The sequence below is a fragment of the Labeo rohita genome, unplaced genomic scaffold (genome assembly GCF_022985175.1).
Source record: "Labeo rohita strain BAU-BD-2019 unplaced genomic scaffold, IGBB_LRoh.1.0 scaffold_593, whole genome shotgun sequence".
Lineage (NCBI taxonomy): Eukaryota > Metazoa > Chordata > Actinopteri > Cypriniformes > Cyprinidae > Labeo > Labeo rohita.
Genome location: NW_026129517.1, coordinates 29876 through 48559, shown reverse-complemented (window position 1 = coordinate 48559; position 18684 = coordinate 29876). Strand labels below are relative to the sequence as shown.

Here is an 18684-nt window from a genome sequence, read left to right as displayed (position 1 = left end):
GATAATCTGACCAATACTATCTATCTGTCTATCTATCTATCTATCTATCTATCTGACAGACTACATTCAAACTTTAAAACTTCTAAATATTTCAGACTGAAAACCATCCAAACTTAAAACTTCTTAAACTTCTTAAACTATTTAAACTTTTGAAACTTCTTAACTTTTCAAACTTTTCAAACTTTTTCAAACTTTCTGGTCCGGCTTTCTCAAGCCAACTTAAAGTTTGTCTTTGACAAACTTTTTTATCTAGTTACTATTATTATTATGTTGAAAACAGCTCGGTAGATTTTTTTTCATGTTTATTTGATGAATAGGAAGTCCAGAAGAACAGCATTTATCTGAAATAGAAATCTTTTGTAACATTATAAATGTCTTTATCCTTACTTTTGATCAATTTAAAGCGTCTTTACATAAAATGATTAGTTTCTATAGTTTCTTTCCCCAGAAAATAAAAATAAAAATACTGACGCCAAGCTTTTGAATGGTATAGTGTATAATGTTAGAAAAGCTTTTTTATTTCAGACCAATGCTGAACTTTACATCTTTTGATTCATCAGAGAATCCTGAAAAAATGTACTCAACTGTTTAAAAATATTTATAATAATAATAAATGTTTATTGAACAGCATACTAGAATGATTTCTGAAGCATCATGTGACACAAAGACTGGAGTAATGATGCTATAAATTTAGCTTTTTGTATATATTACAGTATATTACTTTTAAAATATATTCAATTATAAAGCAGTTATTTTAAATAGTAAAAATATTTTACAATATTACTGCTTTTGCTATATTTTGGATCACATATATGCAAGCTTGGTGAGCAGAAGATAATTTAAAAAAAAAAAAAATCCTTCTGTTCAAAACTGGTAGTCTATATCAACCATGTGTAGTTGAATGGAAACCAAATAGGCCATATTCCAAGGCCTATTCTAAGGCCATGATTGGTTGGTGTTAAGTAAAGCAATGAGTGTTTGCACAAGTGAGGTGTTAGTGTTGTGTTAGTTACATAGTATATAGTTACATGCAAAAAGAGTTTTATGAAATTTAAAACTGAGTCAAAGGCAGATAATTAGTGTATGGTTTTGCAGATTTGGTGTGTGGTTCTGGTGTTTGAGTGTCAGGTTTCAGAAATTGTGTGAGAAAATATTTTGTGTGTAAGCAGTTGAAAAAAATGAAATATTACTAAACAAGTGTGAAGAATTTAGATTTACTGTGTGTTAATGATGACAGCTGTGTTGCAGTTGTGCTTAACTTTTGCTTTCTTGTGTTTAGGGTTTTGTATCACAAGTTCATCACAGAGCAAATTGTGTCTTAGTGAATGAGAATGTGTTTAGAGTTTTGCAAAAAGAATCCATGAGATCTGCAAACAGTGTCTAAACTGCCTAAACTTGTTTAAGGTTTTGCAGAAAGAATGATTTATTTGACAAATTGGTTTAGGCTATTGAGAATTTGGTATAGAGAATGGGGTTTAGTGTTTTAGCAACTGTGAAAAACTGTAAAGTGAAAAGAAGCATTACAGCAGACAGAAGAAACACAAATCGCTCTCTGTACAGTCATTCATATCTCACAGTAGGCAGTTAAATATTTGAAAATCTGTATAAGTTTAAGAGTATGAATATAAATATATTATTTATTATAGAGTTGAACCTATAACCTATAAAGTTAGGGCAAAACTCTGGTTCACACTCCAGCACAGTAGGTGGTGATAATACCGTAACGTTGGTACCACCCGCCATTAGACCAAAAAAAAGAAGAAGAATGAGCACGCCCCCTGCCGCCTCTGTGCGAATCTCTAGTGTCGTTAGTAACGGAGTGACGCTCTTCTGTTTCCAAGCGCAACCCAGAAGCACAACAAGGCTGTTCTCGCTAACGTTCATTGCAAATCTTCTAGTCATCCACAGCATTCCCAGTCTGTTTTCATTACGGTGCCTTATTCAAAGGCATAGTCGGCATATTCGAACCATATGTTAACGGTCTATCTTTAATTCTCGTTAGTTTTTTCTTCTTGTCACGTTTAAACTCTTTTCTGCATCACTCTGCTGTTATGGTAAGTAGCTTAGCCAGCTAACATTAGCTGAAGGAAAATCAGATAATAAATCATGCGTGCGGACACAATTTACTCGTTTATACAACTACGTTTTATTTCTGAGCTTTATACGCGTTTTATAAGCTGACATGCTCCCCAAAATAAGCAGTTTTAAAGATTTGTAAGATGACATCAAGTTGTAACGTTATCAGGCCATGAAATTGAAGCATGGCTGTAACTTCAGTGTAACATAATATTATTTTCTTTTAATTGTTTTACAGCTACAAGCAATATCAAATCCTAAGCTGTTCAGAAAGCACTGTATTTTTTGCAGATCAAACAGTAATCACTTGCCTATACTATAACTATTAATATAATTAAGCAGTTAAAGTGTTTTTCATTTTGATTAAACACTGCATTAAAAAGATACGCCATATAGACTATTATTATATAATAAGACTATTTTCTGTACATAAAATGACTACATGAATTAGAATCATAAATCACATAATTCCTATCACATGAACTTGCCACTTGAGTGTTTGATATAAGATTATTTAACTGTATAGATCTCTTTGTTTAACATCTTTAAAACAGATATGAAAGTCAGCTTCATAGTTGTAGTTTGATTGAACTTTACAATAAAGTTCTTATATTTCTTAGTACAGTAGATTGATGTTAAAGTGTAATGTAGCCAGAAGAAGGCGCCGTTTCTCTGTATTTTATTTATTTATTTATTTTTTTTGCAGCAAAAAGCCTAGATTGCCATTAATTGTAATATTATATGCTTTCACCTACAGGCTGATTTTGGGTTTAATGAGCATCATCAGAATGAGGTGATAAACTACATGCGCTTTGCCCGTTCTAAACGGGCACTGAGATTAAAGACAGTCGACTCCTGCTTCCAAGACCTGAAGGACAGTAGGTGGGTGACCTCAACCTATCTCACTTATGTATTAGCAGTAACTTCCTTTTACCTTCTGTCTTCAGATGTTCTTGTCTGAATTTTTGCTTTCCCTCTCTACATCCATGTTAAAGGCTCATGGAAGAGACGTATACGGTGGACGAGGTATCTGACATGCTGAACGGGCTGCAGGTGCTGGTGCGTGGAGAAGTGGAGATGGAACTCATAAACACGGCTCACACTAATGTGCTGCTGCTGCGACAACTCTTTTCCCAGGCAGAGAAATTCTACCTAAGACTGCAAACAGACATTTCTGAGCTGGAGAACAGGTGGGGAGAAGGAAGAGGTTAAATGGTTGAGAGTTAAAGGTTTGTTGTACACAAGATGCTTTAAAATCTGCATTAAATGCAAATTCACCATATATTTTTTCTGAGTGCATGTTATAAATGTTATTGTGAACAACTAATTTGTGCCTTTTTTTAATTTACCTCATAATGTTTAATTAAAATGTCATTACTGGACCCTACAGTGAAAATGACAGACTTCTATCTCGTGACACATGTGAGACTTCTCCAGTTATTTAGTTCACTTAAACCCCACCCCTGCAAGCTTGCATTCTTTTTTTTTCTTTCCTTTTCTGATAATCCATTACAGTTGGATGTCTGTGACACAAAACGCAAGAAAAGATTTGGCGATATTTTTGTTTCATAGTGACTTTAATGCAAGAAACAAAACATCTATTAATACAAATGCACAGGAGCAGAGCATGCCTCTTACTTCTTTTTAAAAACATCTTATAGAAGTCTATATCTGTCTTTTTTTCTTTCTTTCTTTTCTCGCTCTGAATATGGTGGTAGCTGGCATGGAGTTACACTATAAATAAACAATGAAGAAAAAATAGTGAAAATAGTATTTTGTATACTTTTATTTATTTAGTAGGTGGCTTTTTAGTCTAAGTTTAATCATGTAAAATAAACCCCATTTAATGGCTACTTGAAAAATAAATACAAATACATTTTAGTTGGGTTGCATGTGTTTTATTGTGCGACATAAAAAAGGGTGTAGACTGATGCACAGCTAAATTAGAGAGAAATCATTATTTCAGTTTATAATCTCTTGCAAATTATGTAAGTATTTTCAAGGGGTGGGATTCAGCTTTCAGATATAGAAAGTTTTGCAAGTGGATCTGCTGGCAGTTGATTGTGTAGACTGAAATCAGAAGTATTTAGGTGAAACTATTTGAAACTGCCTACTAATGTGGAATGTCTGCAGATGTTGTGGGGAAAAGTTTAGGTATATTTTAACATAGGTCTGTTGGGTTAAAAAAGTTTCTAGGTGTCGCTGGCTTTTGGCTAGCATGAATTTGTTGTACCTCGAGGTGTAACTTATTTTTTGTGGCATGAACCTGGAATTTAGAAACCTCAGTGAAAGGATTTAGCTCAGTAAATGTATACTGATTAACCAGGACTGGACATTTACAGGTAAAAGAAAAACAGAAAGATAGAAGATGCACTTCAGTACCCTACTATTTCACAAATGCATCTAGTGCTAGTCTGATAACAAAGGGTGCATACTGTTGGGGTACTGATTAGTAAATCATTCCAACAGTTGCTACCATGCGGTCGCTGAATGCAAAAACCAGTGCATCATTTACTGACTGTTAACAATTTTTTTTAGTGTTGTAATTATCTGTATTCATAACTCATTGTGCTAATCACTGGACTGAATTAGCATAATTATGGAATGGCTTAGGATGAGGAATTGGAGGCAGAATTCTTTATTTCTCTCATAAGATCAAATCTGTGAGGCAGGATCTGTTGGTAAATGTGACCCATGTACCCACTTGACTGTCAAAGCCACATCCTTTCCACTGCTCTGGTCGGGCGTCATGCTGAAAGGTCAAGTGAAAGTCATACTTTCGCTCAAAGCAAGTAGATTTCTTTGTTGATGATGAAGATATTTGAGAATAGCAGGTAACATCAGCCTAGGACAACTGTAATCTATAAAAATAATGTATACAATTGTTATGCACGAAATTGTTTGTGCATGTAAATTAGGTTTCATGTAAATTTAAAGGTGCATGTGTCCATCCTGTCTTTTACATGAATTATTGCATGTCTCCCTTATTTAACACACCTTATTGAGATCATCAGCTCATTAGGAGAGAGATCCATGAACTAAACTAACGAGCTGATGATCTCAATCAAGTGCATTAAATAAGGGAGAAATGCAAAATGTGCAGAGCAGGGGGCCCCCAGGACCAAGATTGAGAACCACTGCTTTAAAGCAGGGATCCTTAAATCTAGCTTGTGAGATCCACTTTCCTGCAGAGTTTAGCTCTAACCCTAATCAAACATACCTGAGCATGCTAATCAGTATTTTTAGGATCATTAGGAAATAACAGGTAATTTTGACCAGGGTTGGAGCTAAACGCTAGGAAAACTAGGATAACTACGAAAACTAGAAAAGTAGATCTTGTGAGCCAGATTTGAGGATCCCTGTTTTAAAGGGATAGTTCACCCAAATATGAAGTCTGTCATCATTACCTACAAGTTGTTTGAACCAATGTTTTTTCCACCTTCATTTTTATCTTCACATAAAGTCATAACATCTATTATATGACTTTAAAAGACTTAATAAGTCAAATAAACTACGGTAAAAATTACAGACACAGATCTGAGAGAGCAGAGTAACATTTACACACATGGAAACTGTGTTCTGTAAAATGTTGCTTGTGCAGTATGTTCATATTTGTGTGTTTTATCTTCTTTACATATGTAAACAGCTGTATGTGTTTGTGTATGATCCTCCCTCCTTGATACATCAGGGATGGGCCTCACACAGAGGGAAAACACCCATATTTGCACGTCCTATGTGTACACCACAATCTTCACAGACTGTGCACACAGCTTAATGTTTTGCCTACCACAAACTGTTTTCACAAGGAGTAGGAGGGGCTTTATTTTTCCTTTTAGAACAGTGTAACTGACATGTATGTGTTTTTTAGAGGCTCTTTCTCTCCCTTCCTTCTTTGACAACCGAGAGCAGGTGCATCTGCTTTTGTCATTGATGTGTTTTTTTTTTTTTCTGTAGCTTTGAGAGATGCTGCTCAACTGCTTTTTTGTGCATTTAAAATTGTCATATTTTTTTCCCCCATTATTTTTTATTGCCCAACTGTCCACTCAAAAGTCAGTAATGAAATTCTGAGCTAAAGTCATAATATTGGTTTTATGACCATTTTTATCCCTCTATGCCTTAGAGTTAAACAGGTTGTTTGTATAAAATGATTGAGTTAAAACAAACAACCAACAAGCAAACAAACAAAAAAAACCCCGAATGTTCTAATGTTGAGCTAATTTTGAAGGACATGTCGAGCTGCAGGTGCTACTCAATGTTTAAAAATATTCATAACTTCATAAATTTTCAAACTGGAGTGGAAGACTTAAATGGACTAGCAATAGTTATATTGACTGCTTCAATGATAGCATTAGACCTATTTGGACTAATTTTCCAAACAGTGTTTAAGTTACAGGTGTTCCCTAGGGAAAAAATAAAATATACTAAAATGTATTTAAAACACATTTATTTTATGCTTAGTATACTACAAATACATTAACAAATGCATATACATTTACATACTCTGCAACTGTACTGTTAGTATACTAAACTGGTCTATTTAAAGTCTGCTAAATTGGAACAACTAATTTTGTACTTAATGCACTTTAATTATGTGGAAGTAGTGTTGAAGTCTAACTAAAGATATACTTATGTATATTTGATTGTGGCAAAGTGGAACTATTGCAAGTATACTTTAGGCACACTTTAAATATTTAGCATTTAAATATTATTTAAAGATTATACAATCCTCATCCATAGTGACATTAAAACATATTTTAGGCTCAATATTAAGAAATGTGCATTGTGCACAAGTAAAACTCCAAATCAAATTTATTACAATTTTTATATCAGTAAGTCTTGAGCGAATATGCCAGTCAATTTGGTAATAGATTTGAAATATACTTAGTATAAAGTAAATGCATTTTAAACCTATTACTTTTTTATTAGGATTATCACCCCGTGTCTGTGATTACAAGTACAGATTCAGACGGGACTAACACCTTAGTCCCACCTTAGGTAACACTAACAAAGGTGAGAGGGTCTGTTTTGTACATCTGGGTGTTGCAGACATCACATGCTCTATATGTGTGCATTGCGTATACCCATAAACTAGAACAACTACAACAGCCATGTTTAATTTTTGTAAGGGTACATATGTAATTAAAATGCTATGTAATTAAGTGCAGAAAAGAAAGTGAGGAATCTTATGATGTTGATATTACAATAGCAAGTCTTAACAGTTTACGTGATCTGGTATTATTATTATGATATCATTATTATTATTAATAATTGTTGTTATTTCTTTGCTGGGAGGCAAAGTCATCGACATCCATAATGAATGGCACACACCACACAGAAAAAGCATGTGGTAGTAAGAGCGTCTACGGTAGTTCACATTGGCCAAAACGCTTTGTGAAAATAATATTGTCAGCAAGAACAGAAATTCACATTTGGACGGGATTAGATTTCTCAGAAGATCACTGAGTTTGCTGAGACGCATTAAGTATTTGCTCTGGAATTTTTAGGAAAAGAGAAGGAAAGGAGGTGACTTGTGGCCAAGTATTGTGACCCATACTCGGAATTTGTGCTCCTTTTTATCCATCCAAGTGCACACACACAGCAGTGAGTAGTGAAACACACACACGCACACTGTGAACACACACCCGTAGCAGTGGGCAGCCACTCTTGCTGCTGGTTTAAATCTGGCGATGCTTCCCGTCTTAAGTGTCAGTTGACGGCCTTTCATATTTAACCAGAAATGTGCACTCTGCTTTTCTGATTTGCGTGTCTTTTTCCTAGTCACTTGAAATGTATTCGTTTTGATTCGTTGTTACTAAAGGTAAAACACGTGAGGAAAAAATGAATGATCAGTTGTGGGACTATTCTGTCATAAATCGCATACCATTCATTCCTGAACTTTACCATCCGTTACTGGCAATGAAACTAGGCTTCTGGTTGATATGTCCCGGTAGAGCCCTGCATTTCAGCCCAAGCCCTCCTAGGGCCGGACTTCGGGATAATTTTCACGTCATAGTTCAGACGTGAGCCGGGCTGTTTTACGCTTTTCCTTATTTTTATAGTTATAATTTAAAGCTTTCTATAGACATATGTATCATGTCTGTGAGGTATGTAATCGCTAAGTTTAGGTTCATTTTTGTGAAGTGCTCCTGTTGAGATGACGAAAGCACATCATGTTTGTTTCTTTATTTTATAGAAGCACCGTTTGCAATGTTCTGTTGATTTTGTGAGTGCACACAAATAAAAGTAGACCCTTTACAGTTCCGAATGATGTATTATTCTTACTTTTATCAGTAAAAATGATGGAATATTTTAAATTGTTTCCACTGAAAAAAAAATGCAAGTGATCGCGCTGACACCTCCATGTCCTGCAAAGTGGCTTTAGCTTCAACTCTCCGCACAAATGGTTGGATATGCGCCTAATAGCACACATTTATCTAGGTTTAATGTTTAAACTAACATTGTTTTATACAATGTTATTATCTATAGATATAACTGTTTATGTCTATAGATTGTATTTTAGGCAATCGTGATGATTTTGATCAGTCTTCCGCTGGCCGCTTTGTCGTTACTTTAAAAAAAAAGATGCGCGTCTGTGTAGTTTGGCAAGGATCGGTTCCAGAATTAAATCACTGAGGATGCTCTCACATATATTTTAGTCCCGTCCATTGCTTTGGTTATCACTGTGTCAGTCACTGCTATTTCGAGAATGAATCCAGCATAAATATGCAGATGTCATTCTGAAACAATGCACTGTGTAAAATTAACATTTCATACAAATTCTGAATGGATTGTAGCCTAGAAAGTGCGCAAATCTCGCTCCCTTTATTATCACTTAAAAGTATCACTCATCTCAGTTCATTGCGATCTCACAAAGTTCTGTTATAATCAATGAAGCTCTCTAAACTACACAATGAATCTCTTATTTACATCGCGTCTGCGTTTAGTCATGAGATGATTCACGAGAGCGCAAAACTGCACTTGAAAAAAAACGATCTGGCACTTTCAGAGGTGAGTGAATTCTGGGAAACTAAAACGTTTCTGATTGGCCATTGCTCAACGCTGCAAAAACACGTTGCATAATTTGCCAGATCTTCAATTGCTTTTGCTTTCGTTTGAGGGTATTTAGCACTGTGTAGTACCTCCTTACAACCGGGCTTTGGCATGGCTAACCACTCCAATTGCAGAGTGGCTGACAACAGGGATGACTAACCACAGTTGCCCCCCCCTTAGTACAAGGGGTTAATCCATGACGGGTGATAAATCCAGGGCAGGCTGAAGGCAGACAAGACCAAAAAAACAGGCTAGGATACAAGACTCTGAAAACTAGAAACAAGACTAAACTTGACAAAGGAACAAGGAAAATACTCAAGAGTGGCTCCGTAATGTTGCTAATACTAGGAAAGTGGTAAAGGCTAGACAATACTCGGGCATTAATGATAGTTGGGACCAGTGTTGGGGGTAACGCATTACAAGTAATGCAAGTTGCGTAATAATATTACTTTTTTCAAGTAACTAGTAAAGTAACGCATTACTTTTGAATTTCTAAGAAAATATACTTTTTCAAATAAGTAACGGCAGTTACTTTTTCCCTCATTTATTGATTGACAAGTCTCCTGTCGGGAAATTTAACATATTACTGTATTCTAGACTAAATGTGAACATGCATTAATTCATCTCACTCACAAAAAACAGATTCAGTATAAAAACAGTGAAATGCAAACTCAGAATATGACGCATCTACTGTAGCCTACGTTTTCGCTGTGTTCACCCCTCATCACACCACAGCTGTTTCCTCCAGCGAAAATGAAGTACATTAACGCATACTTTATAAAACGATCCTGTTGCCATTTTCATTTGAAAATGTAACTTTCAATTGTTTCTAGTGCATGTGGCAAAGAGGTTTGCATACTTCAGCTAAGGAAAGAGGCTTGTACTAGAAATGCAAACAGTAAAATTTTGTATTTGTACAGTAAACGTGTGTGTGAGATCAGAAAGACTTGTATTTGGCTTATTCAGTAATCAAATGGTACACCTATCTATACAATACAGTGGAATATTGCAATAAGTATAGTGTACCACCCCTATTAGTCAAATTTTTTTTTTTTTTTTTTTATTGATTGATTGATTTATTTATTTAATTTTTGTTATTATACCCTCATTGGGGGCTGAGCCCCCCTAAAATGAAAATCCTAGAATCGCCCCTGTTAAACATTATAACAATTCCCTTTATTTATGCGTTATTTATAAATGTAATAATTTTGTGCTTATTTATATTTAACCTAAACTACAAGTAGTGTTAATGTAGACTTACATACCGGTAGCCTATCTAAATATCATTTTAGAATTTTATGCTATATTGACCTACCTCATTACCCTCCACTATAATGAGCAGCAATAAACTACATTTTGGTATTTTATAATGCCAAGTCATACTTCTGTGGAGATTTTGGTGAAAGTAACTCAAAAGTAACTTAAAAGTAGTGTAACGCAGTTCAGAGAAAGTAATATTGTAATTTAACTTATTACTTTTAAAAGACAGTAACTAGTAATATATAATGTATTACATTTTGGAAGTAACTTGCCCAACACTGGTTGGGACCTTGTATTTATGCTGTGTGTGACTGGCTGCAGCTGTGTGCGTAATGGGCAAAGTGAAGCTTGGTAAATGTAGTCCAGGGTGTAGTGCAACAGTCTTTGTAGTGTGAAAGTCAATATGAAACATGTGCGACCACTGGTGGCAGGCAGACTAAAGACCACTGACAGGATTCATGGCAACATGGTTTTCAGAGACAAAATGTATCAAGTTCTTACGCTTTCAAAAATATATGGATGAAAAAAAATGATTGCCATTTATTAAAAAAGACACTTGTACATTTATGCCAGAGGTATTTATTAACATTTTTATGCTTTTCTTTTTAATTTATGAAGGTTGTAATTTATTAAACCATGCTTGAGACAGTCACACCATAGGACAATTTTGAAATTTGATTCAAAATGTAAAAATATCAAATAACACTGCAGCTTTTATAACAACAGGTCCACATAGGACAAATAAATGTTTAACAATTTACTGCATTTTAAATAACTACAATATTAATTAAATTTATTTTTATCTTGTGGGACAGCAAAACTGCCATGTCATGTCAACCACCCATAGGACTTCCTTCTTTCAGACAAATGCAATCGGAGTGCTTTTATAAATTGTTCTGGCTCCTCCAAGCTTTATAATGGCAATTGGCGGGTGCACCATGTAGCATTGCGCATGCACCACGTAGTAACAAAAGCTGATGCGCAGTGGAGAGAGCAAAACAACGGTCACGAATTCGAAGTATAAAACGAGGATTTGTAAATCAAAATGTCCTTTGCTAAAGTAAGGAAACTTTGCTTCCTTCGCTTCTGTAAACAAAAATTGGTTTTACATAACATAACATTTATCTGCCTAATCTGTCATGTTGTAAAGACTACGGCAAATCAGCTGTTCTCCTGTAGTAGACGGCTACAGTAGAACGTCAAGAAATAGCAGTTAAAGTCGCGAACGCGCAATATGACGTCGGAATGCCGTTGCTGTTCCATCCGTGGCTTCTGTTTAAAGTCCCTATTTATTTTATGGATAGATGCGCTTAGACTTTGGAATGTTAAAGAGAACCACCCAGCCATTGCCATTATAAAGCTTAAAGGAGCCAGAACAATTTTTTAATTAGTGGTGTCAATCGATTAAAAAAATACCTAATTAATAGCACATTTTTTCTGAAATTAATCACAATTAATCCCACCTAACATTACAATTTTTAATTATACTTTTATATTGCAATAATTTCACATTAAATCTTCAAATTAATGTAGAAACAATACTGAAGGCAAGTATCACTGATACCAACTGATGTCTCTATGATTTTTTCCTAATATTTAACCATTGACTATAGCCTTGCAATATTACAGTATAATTGAGAGCTTTCAATTTCAATTTATTAGTCACTGAAGTGACGTCGGAGCACGCGTCTAAAAAGTCTCCTATTTGATGTGCTCATTATTACATTCTGCTTCTAAGTAAACGCAATTCTTTAGTGGTTGTGGGTGGGGTGGCCAAACCTAGGTCTGCCCCTGCATTAATTGCGTTAAATATTTTTAACACGTTAAAATGAAAAAATTAATCGCCTGCATTAACACCATAATTTTGACACTACTATTTTTAATATAGCTCCAATTGCATTCAACTGATGAAGGAAGTCATGCACACCTAGGATGTCTTGAGGGTGAGTAAAAGCTCATTTTCATTTTTCTAACTATTTTTTTTTTTTGGTGATAGTTGTTTATAAGTCGCTTTTTTGTCCTGAAAAGTTAAACTGCCCACTATTTTTCAGAAAAATCTTTCAGGTCCAACAAATTCTTTGGCTTATCAGCATTTTTGTCTATTTGAACCCTTGCCAACAATGACTGTATGATTTTGAGATTCATCTTTTCACACAGAGGACAACTGAGAGACTTATTTGCACCTATTACAGATGGTTCACTGCTCACTGATGCTCCAGAAGGAAAATCTAAAGAAGGTGGGACCTGAAGGATTTTTCTGAAGAAAAGAGTGCAGTTTAACTGTTCAGGACAAACAAAAGACTCCTGATCAACTATCACTAGCCCTGAAAAATGTTAGATTAAAAATTCCACACCGTTATATACATATTTTGGACTATGGGGGGCACCATTATTTTCATATACAACTTGGAAAATAAAATATTGTCGCTGACCACAGCTGCTAAAAAGCTTAAGCGTAGGCTTTAACCCAAATGCTGTACCATAGATTTTCCCCACAAAGAGTCTAAACGCACCCGGATATATAGAATGAAATCCACGCTGGGAAATTCCTTCAGTGGCTGCGGTGTCATGACACGCGTCAGCATGTTTACATCGTTTGTAAGCTCTTTCAATGGCTGTGGTCAAAGGAATCAGGGCTAAAGTGGAGAGAACACAGGAGCGGGTCTTAAAATACCGTGAATCTTTCATAGGTTTTCTATTACATACTTTAGTAAGAAATATCATTTATGTTACATTAAGCCATACAAGTCTGGGTTTCCTTTAAGAATCAAGCATATGTAAACTTTTGAACAGGGTCATTTTTATAAATTCAACTATTATTTTCTCTTGTGGACTATATGTGAATGTCTTTAATGTGAAATATGTTATTCAGGTCAGTACCAAATAAAAAATAACATTTTGTATGATCTCTCTTATTTGCATAAACACTTAACATTTTGCAGATTCTGCAAGGTATATGTAAACTTTTGACCTCAACTGTGTGTGTGTCCTTCTACATATATGTATAGCATTTAGACATTTATCAGAAGGTCCAAGCCGTACATTACAAGTGAATGGGGATATATTTTTGATCGTAAGGAAGAAAAAGTGTGTATTCCTACAGTTTGACTCCTTTGAAGTTAATTGTTAACTTTTATGATTAGGTTATCTATGATTAGATTATCTATAAACTGTTTTTTTTTTTTTTTTAATCTTATCTTATTAGAGAGTTACTGGAGCAAGTAGCTGAATTTGAGAAGACTGATTTTAAAGCCAACATCAAGGTGAACTTATTTTTTTTGTCCTTCTAGATTGTCATGGCATGTGATGTTATTAATTATAGCTTTTCATGCTAATCTAATCACATTCAACATCTGCTTTATTTGCTTTTAGGTAAATCAGGAGTCTAGTAAGCCAAAACTAGCACCACTGAATGAAGGAGGTGTGTCTGAACTACTTCAGAAGGTATTTTTTTTTTTTAATTTGAGCAAATCAAATATGTACACATTCTGTACATAAATGTCTGTTTAACTTTTCTTTTTAGGAGATTTCCAGACTACAAGAGGACAATGACAAATTGAAAGCTAGACTTAGAACTTTGGAATCTCAGGTGAAGAAATGGTGATAATAATAATAATAATAGTAGTAGTAGTAGTAGTAAAAACTCAGTATGTCTTTACTAAATTGGCAAACTTGATGCATACCGTGAAAGAAAGTATCCCAGAAAGTATTTGGACTGTGTAGCAATATTCTTAAATAATTTAAAGCCTAGCATATATATATATATATATATATATTTTTTTTTTTTATATTTTGTTTGTTTCATGAAATAAAAGCCATTTAGTTTAAGTCTCTAAATAGATGTATAAGCCCTTTTATTGTACATTATTTTGAGTGTTGCATTTATAACTGTTGTTTTGTAGGCTTTGAGCGCTCTGGATGAGAAGTCCAAAGCAGAGAGAGCCTTAAAAAACCTTCAGAAGAGCCAAGGAGATCAACAGGTATAAAGATCCGGGTGTACTGTGCTGTTGTATGCAGTTCGTCTGCACAGACACCACAATTGGGAAGGTCCAAGGTGTGTGTGGATGTCCGCAGACACTTCTGATGATGACTTGTATGGGTATTCGCTTGTTAAGTCTGACGTCAAGCATCACCTCTTCCGTGACTTCCGGGTCCAAATATTCTATCAACTGACACAAGAAAACAACAAACAGTACTAATTATACACTCACAATGTTATATAATACTACCAAAAAATTATAATCCTACCCCTTAACTCCATACCGAAATCTCAGATTGCCGGACAATGAAAATATTATTTGTGTTTGGGAAGCTGTGAGCATGGAGACTGTAGTGTACACCGTGAATTTGAAAACATTTAGCTTAAATGTTTCATGTGAATAAACAGCTCTTAAAAATTGCTCTTATGTTTAGTGCTGTATGTTTATATTTATGTTTATTTATGTAGCACCGTGGTCCTGCGAGACAACATTTCATTTCACTGTATGTCCACACGTGAAGCGTAATAACAATAAAGCTCAACTTGACTTTACTTACTCAAAATATGTAGCAGAAAACCCATGAAAGATTTATTTTAAACAATCCACATACTTTTTTTTACACATTTTGGACTATGGGGGTTGACATTATTTCAATGCTGTGAAATGGTTGTATTGTGGTAAAATTAGGAATAGGCAGCACCTGTAGTTCACAGAGTGGAACCATTTCACATCATCAAATTAAAACCTCCACAAAAAAATGTATGAAATGATGTGGATTTTTAAAATAACGTAAATATTTAATGGGTTTTCTACAACATATTTCAGTAAGAGGCATCATTCAAATTATATTAAGCCATACAAGTCTTAATACCTGGGGTTCCCTTTAAATATATCACTGACTGAGCCAAACCGGCAATTTCAGCCTTTAGCTTCATGATGGCAGACATTTGTTTTAGATTGTGTTTGAGCCTTTGTCAGTGCCCCTGCAAGCTCACAGAGTGTTATTCAGGGTTGTTGACAATGTGACTTTTGTTTTGTTTATGATTTTTTTTCTCTCTCACCATTTTGCTTTCTAACTTTATGTTTGGCTTCATGGAAACACTGTGGTATGTTCTGTATAATATATGCTTGTAATGTTTTTAAAGTCTTTTTTTTTTTGTTTTACACACAGCAGTATAATGACAAAATATTTACAGACATTTTCTTTGGTAGTCTGCAATATATGCTCAGGAGATCGCAAATCTGGAAGGCACAGTTGCAGCGATGCAGGCTGACTTTGAAAAGACCCTGAATGCCAATGCAGCTTCTCAGAAAGACCTGCAGGACAGCCTGGTATCTGCTAAACATGACCTGCTCCGCATCCAGGAGCAGCTTTCCCTTGCTGAAAAGGTACACTACAAATATTGATTCAGCACTAAAGAACTTAATAGACACTAATAAGACTTTCTCACCTGACAGTTCACACTGAAATCACATTCAGTGTATTCAGTTTATTTCCCCATATTAAAGTCAACTTTAACCTATTAAAAACACTGAAGTCTTGTTTACAAACTTATTGGATTCATTATTTCAAATTATTAATTTACTAAATAAAGCAATTATTATTAATAACAGTAATTATTGTTGTTCATATTTATTGTTTATAAATGTATTTGTTTATAAATAAGTGAAGATTGATGTGTATGAATCAAATCATGTTTATTAACCCATTAAGGAACTGGAGAAAAAATTTCAGCAGACGGCTGCTTACCGCAACATGAAGGACATTCTCACTAAAAAGAATGAACAGATTAAAGATCTGAGAAAAAGATTACAAAGGTACAGTTTGACTTTGTATATTATGACTATCACTGGAATGTTTTGAGAATTTGCCATTTGGTTTAAATTCAATATTTTTTATGAATTTGTTGTATTACATTCCCTCCTTAGGTATGAATCAGATGAGTGAACATTTAACCCACAAGGACACACATGAAGAGGTCAACAGAGATTATCACTACTGCATCTGATGTATCTGCTACACCTTGTTGTACGGTTTAGTGGTGTACAGTGGATTAGAAATATTATTTGGACAAGACACTACAATTGTTTAGTTATTCATCACCTCTCTGTATTCTTTAGTGTTTACAGCTAGTTACCTGAGATGAGGTTTTGTAAGTACCCTCATGTTTTTTGTGGGTTCACTTTGCTTAAGAAGAAATGTATTTCCCAAGGCTTTCCTCTCTTCTTTCCTGGAAAAATACAGCTCACCACTGTTGTCAGATTCTTGTTTCCTGGTACAGCATTCATTGTTTCAAAAAACGACATCTTAATTCTAATAATAATTCATTCTTTCTGTTTATATTTGTATGCATACATTAATCTTATTAATCCACTATGTTGTGTGTATATAATTTTATAATTAAGAACAGCCCTATGTATATTTAAAAAAATCTTTGTAGTGAAAATCAAGTCAAATCACCTTTATTTATATAATCCTTTATACAATCCAGATTGGTTCAAAGCAGCTTTACAGTGTTAAAGATGAAAATAGTGTGCTGATAATGTAGGAGAACAATAGTAAACAATCAGTTTTTCAGTCAGTTCATTATTGATTTAGTGCAATCAAGCCAACAATATTGCCACAAATAAAGTGTCCCCAACTAAGCAAGCCAAATGCAACCAAAACTCCATCAGTGACAGAAATTGAGAAAAAAAAAAAAAAAAAAAAAAAAAAACCTTGGGAAAAAAACAGGCTTAGTCAAGGGGACAATTCTCCTCTGGCCAGACGAAACCAGCAACATATGGTTTAATTCCAGGCTGCAACGCAAATCAGATTGAGCAGATGACTTCTCGTGGTTTTGTGCCGATGGCCATCTAGTTAACGAGATCTTTGCAGACAGATCTCTGTTTGAAGGAATAGTTCACCCAGAAATGAAAATGTAGGGAAAATTTTGCATTACATCACTTGCTCAGCAATTGTCACTTTGCAGTGAGTGGGTGTCATCAAAAAAGATGATCAATTAACGAATTGTGGAGTGAAAAGCCTGTTTTTAAGAAACAAAAATATACACTTGATCTGTCTATATTTCTCTCATGATTCAGATGAGACAACTTTTTCACCAGGGAAATGAATATTATGGACAGTGGACTCTTACAAGAATAATGATGGAATTGTTTCTTACAAATACACAGCTTCATAAGATGTTAACTGATGAACTGGAGTCCTGTGGATTACTTGTGGATTGTTGCAATGCTTTTATTACCTGTTAGGACTCTCATTCTGACCCAGTGCATTTACTGCAGATGATCCATTGGTCAGTAAGCGAAGCTAAATGTTTCCAGATCTGTTCTGATGATCGAACAAACAGGTCTTGGATTGCCTGAGGTGTGAGTAAATATATTCAGCAAATGTCCATTTTTGGGTAAACTATTCCTTTAATGTTAATTATTTTATTTGATTTTCCTGATTTTTAATTATTTTATTTAATTTTCCTGATACAGAATGACTACTTGTGTTACAGATATGTTTATTGCTGTTTTAACTGACGCTACCTGTGAGTGGAGTCTGTTATCGTGCAAATGTAATATTCTAGTAATGTAATATTAGTCTGAAATGCAGTCATTCACATCAGCTCATAAAGTCTGCTTTTTACAGCATTTGTGGTCTTAATTATCATTATTTTTCATTATAGCTGCCTAATGTCTTAGCATTATATAGTTGCCATTATTTGCTTGCACAGGCATAGTATCTAAAAAAGGAAAGAGGAAATTCATTGCGAGATGAGAGAATGTTTACAATGTTTTGAACATGCAATATTATTTAAGGACGAAAGATATTTAGTTACTTCTTAATGTGACCAACACTTTAAACACTTTAAAGATGCAAGATGTTTTTCATCAAAGTTCCCTAAAGTTTGCCTTTTGAGCGTGGCACTCTTAACAGTTTGATATAGCACCAGCCTTAAAATATTTTTGGAACAGTGTCAGAGAAAAAGGTACAGTTCTGACGCTGAGGCGGTACCCTAAGGTACAAAAGTAAAAAAGGTACATGTTTGTACCTTATCTACCCCTAAACGGTACATATTAGTACCTTAAAGGTACATTTTAGTACTTTGAAAGGACATATTGGTACCTTAAAGGCACATATTAGTACTTTAAAAGTACATATTTGTACCTTTTCACTTTTGTAACATTAGAGTGCCGCCCCAGTGACAGAACCTTTTTCTGAGTGGATGGTTAAAAGGAGTAGCCAGTGGTAAACTCCTTGATGTTTGTAGTGAATGTTAATGGTGAAACACTCAAAGCCACTATCTGCTTTTAAGTAACCCAGTGCTTT

The 18684-nt window shown here is 34.6% G+C and overlaps 1 protein-coding gene across 1 annotated transcript; it reads left to right on the top strand.

Annotated features, from left to right (window-relative positions):
• The first annotated feature begins 1821 nt into the window (after nucleotides 1–1821).
• Nucleotides 1822–18080, top strand: lztfl1 (leucine zipper transcription factor-like 1). The gene is made up of 10 exons (XM_051103864.1): nucleotides 1822–2054; nucleotides 2834–2958; nucleotides 3072–3266; nucleotides 13592–13649; nucleotides 13759–13830; nucleotides 13910–13975; nucleotides 14289–14366; nucleotides 15579–15755; nucleotides 16081–16184; nucleotides 16296–18080. Exons 1-10 carry the CDS (start codon nucleotides 2052–2054, stop codon nucleotides 16312–16314), a joined length of 897 nt encoding a protein of 298 aa, XP_050959821.1. The 5' UTR covers nucleotides 1822–2051; the 3' UTR covers nucleotides 16315–18080.
• Nucleotides 18081–18684: the final 604 nt, after the last annotated feature.

Excerpts from the sequence above, each read along its gene's own strand:
- lztfl1 (XM_051103864.1), top strand. Across the intron at positions 2,959-3,071 it reads CAAGACCTGAAGGACAGTAG|GCTCATGGAAGAGACGTATA; the intron begins GTGGGTGACCTC and ends TCCATGTTAAAG. Across the intron at positions 13,831-13,909 it reads TGTCTGAACTACTTCAGAAG|GAGATTTCCAGACTACAAGA; the intron begins GTATTTTTTTTT and ends TTTTCTTTTTAG.